Raw genomic sequence first — 5959 nt, 5'->3', positions numbered from 1 at the left:
TCATGTGACTGTACAGCTAGCGAGCAGAAACTTTGCTAAAATGACCTTCAGAGTTCCTAAATTACCAGAATTAAAGTGTTGCTGGTCGGATTGAGCTGACCCACCTGGAGTTGCCTCTAAACTGGCTTTCAGGGTGCCGGGTTCTGCAGGCACAGCAGGTCTGGAGCCCTCCATGGATCCGTTCTCCGTGGAGTTGCTCCTGGAGATCCCAGACTTCTTCTTCTTCTGCAGAGCTTTCTGAATCGACGTCGTGTCCGACGGCAGGTTGGCCAGCTGGTGGAAGACGTTTCTCTTCCGGATGATGGCGTAAACCAGATTACAGTTACCTGTGAGGAGAAGTTCAGATTTTCACTGTACTGGACCGAGAAGTGTTTGACTGATGAGCTGACCTGAGTGTCCTCACCGTCGAACTGGTACTGGATGATGTTGTTGTAGACCTCCAGCAGGAAGAAGACCAGGTGGTGGTTCTGTGGGGCCGAGAAGAGGAACCAGGGCGTAGAAAAGGCCTCCAGGAGGTGCAGCAGCTTGTTGGCAGCCACCATGGACAGACTCTTCAGGTACGGTGAAACTGTGGACACACAAAAGGTCATAACAGAAATAAAAGTTCAGCAGTTCCCCCATTTGTCCAGCAGGTGGCAGCATTTCATCGTGACACTTACTGTTCACTATGATGGTGAGCAGGCAGTCGAACAGAGGCTGCAGACGCTGGTGTCCACTGGTGATGATTTTGTGGAAAATCTATACATGAAGAAGTGAAAAATATCAGTAAGGATGCTGTTGTGCATTTAATTACAGAAGAAAAGTACTGACTGCAAACAGAAAACAACAATCATGAGACACAAAATGACCATAAAAGCCCAAAAAAAAGCTCCTAAAAAAGAACAAAAGATCACGAAGAGACACTAAACCACAAAATGGCACAAAATGACAACAAAGAGATGTAAAACAACCACAAGATAGAAAATAAAAAGGAACATAAAATGACAACAAAGAGACGCAAAGTGACAGAAAACAGACAAAATAAGACCAAAACAAACAAACATACAAAAAAATATCCACAAAGAGACACAAAACGATCACAAACGGATGCCAAATGAAAATGAAGAGACACAAAACAAACATAAAGAGACACAAAATTACCCAAAAACAAACACCAGCATGAAGCTTTTAGCCTATATGAGGGTTAACAGTCACAGATTAAACTGTGGTAACACGAATGTTGACGTTCAGCATGTTAAAATACTTTGACGTGAGGAAGTGACTGTGATTAGCATGTCATGTTTGACATGTTAACGTGTTTTTACACTTTATGAGTGTGCATGTGTGCAATTTATCCGTTTTTGCTGAACGTCAAGGATAAAAGACACCGTGACACATTTACAGCTCCTGAATGCTGATCTGTTGATGTTTACTGAGTTATGTTTAGTATGTTGTTGTGCTAATATATTCAATTTAGCTTGTTAGCAAAATAACAAATTAACATGAGTGAGTCATGATGGACTAATGTATTGGTGTGTTTTAAACCTGTGCAGTATTTTGGTTTGTTTAAAATGAATAATGTGCTGACACTGTAACGCTAAGCTCATTAACAGTCGTGCAGTTTGACGAGTTCGGGGAGTAAATGTGGAAGACGTCTGCCTCCAGGTGTCACAAAATGATCAGTTTCTCCTGCCATCTTCTCACCACGACCAGCAGGTCGGCGTGGGTTCCTGTGAAAACTGGGATGTCCATCGGCACTCGGAGGGTGAACGGTTTGTTCAGACGAACGCCGAAGTTTCTTTCTCCGCTCAGCAGCAGCAGGATGAAGACGCCGATGTGCATGAGGCCGACGCGAGCTGCAGATTCACACAAACAAGAGATTAGATCAGAGCCCGAGGATCTCTGAGGTTATTTCTGGCCTCGGTGCTACAGCTGACGTTTCCGACTCACACTGATCTGCTCTGGCGTCGTTCAGGTAGAACAGGATGGGAACCAGCACGTCCAGAACATCGCTGCTCTTCAGCACAAAGAACAGGAATTTCTAAAACAAACAAACACAAGCAAGTCAGAGTGTCGAAACTTCAGCTCTTCTGTGCCACAACAAAACACAACCACAGGGAGGAAAAATGAACAGAAAGACACATAAAACAAGCACAGAGTGACAAAACAACCACAAAGATGCACAAAATGACCTGAAAGAAATAAAAAAACACACAAAAACCCACAAAACCACCTCACAGAGAAGCAAAACGACAAAAACTGAAAACAACCGCATGGAGAACAAAATGCCAGGAAGATACTTAAGACTTAAAAAAAAACAAAAAGTGACATAAAACAACCACAAAGATGCACAAAAAGACAAGAAACGACCACAAAGAGACGTTAAACAACTGCAGGAAGAAAAAAATGACCACAAACAATTGATGCTAAATGACCAGAAAGAAACACAAAATCACCACAATCACACACAAAACAAAAACAAACAAAAAAAGACACAAACTTACCAGAAAGATACACAAAACAACTACAGACACAGAAAAGAACCACATTTAGACAAAAACCAACAGATGCAAAACAACTGCAAGGAGGAAAAATTACCACAAAAAACATACGACATAAAACAACCATAACGTGATTCAAAACAACCAAAGAGACACAAAACTTTCACAAACTGACGAAAAATGTCCTTGAAGAAACACAAAATGACCAAAAAGACACAAAACAACAAGAGAGACCAAAAAAAAAATGAGCACAAGGAAGCAAAACGATTGTGCAAAGAAACGACAAGTTACTGAAACATCTGATGGACGAGTTCAAAACTGTCCAACAAACCACAAACACTGAACTCAGGAACTCAGATCATTTTAACTCCGAGTTCTCTAAAGTGAGTTTAACTGATGACAAATGTTCCTCCGTGTTGTCAGAAAACGGAGCCTCAGACCTTGTTGAAGTCGCAGAACTTCCAGAAGAGGATCAGCAGCTCCTGGTGGAACTGGATCTTCTTGGTGGAGCGAGGCAGGTAGGTCTGGATCAGAGGGTTGTTGAGCAGCCGAGCCAGACCTTTGAGGATGAAGCTCAGATCCTGAAGGACGCAGAGAAGATGAACTTAAACTTCCTGCAGTGTCAAACCGTTCACAGTAAATGTTTGGAGTGTCGTTACCTCCTCTCTGTGGATCCTGGACAGATAATTCACAAAGAGGTTGTCGGGTCCGGCCGGCTGAAGAAGGAATTCATTATATTTCAATATTAATAATTAATTATCAACGAACTATGTGATTCAAATTACTTAAATCAGCTACAGAGAGGAAAAACTACAACACAGTGATGTAAAACTTCCACAAAGTGACCAACAAAGAGACACAAAACAAAAACAGAGAGAAAAAAACCACAAAAACCACAAAAATCGAACACAGAGACACAAAATGATCAAAAACAGACACAAAAATTAGAACAAATAGACAGAAAGAGATACAAAATTACTATAAAGAGACACAAAATCACCACAAATAGCAACAAAATTAAAACAAAGAGAGAGAAATTGGCAACAGTGACACAAAACAGTCACTAAGAGACACAAAATGACCACAAATAGCAACAAAATCACCACAAATAGCAACAAAATCATCACAAATAGAAACAAAATCACCACAAATATTGATAAAATTAAAACAACGTGACACAAAATGACCATAAAGTAGCACCATAATGAAATCTAATGAATCAGCCTGGCCTACCTCCGGCTCCTCCTCCTCAGCGGGGGACGCCGTGGAGCCGTCCAGGGCCTGCAGGGCGGCGCTGGCGGCCGGGCCGGCCTCGTGCTCCAGGGTGGTGATAAGGATCTGGATGGCCTGCTCCACCAGCTGCTCGCGGGAGTCGGAGAACAGCAGGTGGTTGTAGGGGAACCCGAACCCGACCGGGTCGTAGGCACAGACCACGTTGATGAGGGAGGTGAACAGAGGCAGAGCGTGTCTGAAACCAGGACAGAGTGGAGGTCGGTCCAGTTAGACCGAAGCTGGAGGGCTGGTCAGTGTTATTTACCCCACACTGACCCACACAGTCTGATATAAACTCTGGTCCAGAGCCTCCGTTTAAAGGTACTGCTCAGATTTAGAGGTGAAAAGTTACTCAGATGAACACAAAGATTCTCAAACTAACTGTGAAGAATGAGACACAACTGATGGAAGGAACACAACATACAGAAAATGACCAGAAAACAGTTCACAGCTCACGGATAAACGGCTGCAGCTCCACAGATCTGATCCTTAAGGAAAACAAAAAGCTCATTTTCCACCTGAGCCGTAGTGAACGATGAAGCTACTTAAACCTCCCTTCATGTAACTCCCTGTGGTTACACTGAACTCCTCGTATCCACCTGTTCTCTGTGGAGCAGAAGAAGGAGACCCAGGGGTTCAGGGTTCTGCTGTCGGAGGACGGAGGCAGGTACATGGCTTCAGAGAAACAGGTGAGCAGCAGCTTCAGCAGCTCCGTCCTCAAAAGCAAAGTGAAAATACACAAGAGTCTCTCACTACCTTCATATACGCACAGAGCAAACACATGTTTTTATTTATTATTGTCTGAGGAGGAGAAAGCTCACCAACCTGTTCAGGTCGTGGACGTAGTTCAGAGGAGGAGACTGAGCGAAGCCGACGCCGGCCTCCCAGATGTACTCACAGCTGTCGATGGATCGAATGTCCTCGGCTGAATCCTGCTGAACAGAAAACAAGTTAACAAAAAATAATTCGCAGATATGAAGTGATAATTACAATAAGCTTCATGCTTCTCTGAATTTAAACAACGAGAAGATGCAGAAATACTAAAGCAAATGGTCCTGAACTGTCACTGAATCCCCAAAAATACGGGACGACAGGTAACAAATGCTGTGCTCAGCTTGTAAAAAACATTTAAATTAATCAAATTATGTGGCTGAAATTAATCTGGAGTAAACTTGGGGTGTTTGTGGAGCCAGAAAAATTCTTCCCTTTACCTGATTTGATCTGAGAAAATATCAAAGTAAACAAAATAAGCATCGATGTTTAGACGGAGGCGTAACGCTGAGCTGAAAAAACAAGTAAACGAATCAATAAGTCGACAGAAAAACAATCAATGACTTGCTTTAGTTAGATTTAAAGCAATAAAAAGAAGCTCTCTGTAGTTTAATCTTTGATATACTGTTTTTCTGTTTGATATCCTTCAAGAAATTCAACATGTTTACCTTTATCTCCTATTTTTCACAACTTTCTGGCATTTTAAAGACTGAAGGATAAACTGAAAGCAGAACTGCTGAACAGTCAACAACAAAAGTCATGTTTAGCAGCAATTCAATGGTAAATAATTAGGTTTTTGCAGCATTTAAGACTCTGAAAGTCCTTTCTGTTTGGTTTAAAACAGACTTAAAAAGCCTCTGGAGCATTTAATGGACGTAAAATGACACAACTATGAGGAAACCCAAAGAGAAAGTACCACTGAAACTCTATTTATATCGTTTTTACCGGCCGACTGTTGTCATAAACTGTAATATTTACATCGACTGCAGACTCCTTCAGTTGTCCAGTACAGTGTTGTTCACTTCCAGAACTTTGTGTCCACAGCTGAAGGTCCAAACCGAGCACAGCGGCTCTGTTCACACCTACTTGTGGTGAAACAAGTGGACTAAGCTGCGCCTCGCTGACAGTGTCGGCCGCGACGCCTCGGCTCTGACAGCCGCAGCTTCATGAAAACACGGAACAAGCTGTTCAAAGTGTTGCTCGTAAGTAAACTGACAGCGAAGGGCAGCGAGCCACCGACACTCTGGTTCAGTCTGCTCAGAGCAAAGGCAGCGAGCGACCAACACCAACCTTCATTTGCAGTTACATGAGTTAATAGCAGGGAAACTAAATGATCCCAGATTGCTTTAGTTACTGTTTGTGACCTTTGAAGGAATCAAAAATATTCTGGATTTTATTAGAAAAAAAAAACTTAAATTAATTAAATCTAAAACAAC

The 5959-nt window shown here is 42.3% G+C and overlaps 1 protein-coding gene across 2 annotated transcripts in view; it reads right to left on the bottom strand.

Annotated features, from left to right (window-relative positions):
• LOC103367383 (protein HID1-like) overlaps nt 1-5959 on the bottom strand; it is a 21356-nt gene that overhangs the window by 4213 nt on the left and 11184 nt on the right. The window contains exons 5-14 of one of the 2 annotated variants that reach the window (XM_008295387.1): nt 4578-4687; nt 4352-4468; nt 3714-3948; nt 3140-3196; nt 2921-3061; nt 1930-2020; nt 1684-1835; nt 660-738; nt 404-568; nt 105-326 (exon numbers count right to left, since the gene is read on the bottom strand). In XM_008295387.1, the coding sequence (XP_008293609.1) occupies nt 105-326; nt 404-568; nt 660-738; nt 1684-1835; nt 1930-2020; nt 2921-3061; nt 3140-3196; nt 3714-3948; nt 4352-4468; nt 4578-4687 (1369 nt within the window). The remainder of the gene's footprint in view (nt 1-104; nt 327-403; nt 569-659; nt 739-1683; nt 1836-1929; nt 2021-2920; nt 3062-3139; nt 3197-3713; nt 3949-4351; nt 4469-4577; nt 4688-5959) is intronic. The other variant, XM_008295388.1, reaches the window with a different exon arrangement.

This window comes from Stegastes partitus, unplaced genomic scaffold (genome assembly GCF_000690725.1).
Source record: "Stegastes partitus isolate 25-593 unplaced genomic scaffold, Stegastes_partitus-1.0.2 Scaffold1043, whole genome shotgun sequence".
Taxonomy (NCBI): Eukaryota; Metazoa; Chordata; class Actinopteri; family Pomacentridae; genus Stegastes; species Stegastes partitus.
Note: the sequence above shows the minus strand (reverse complement) of the source record. Positions and strands in the feature narration are given on the sequence as shown.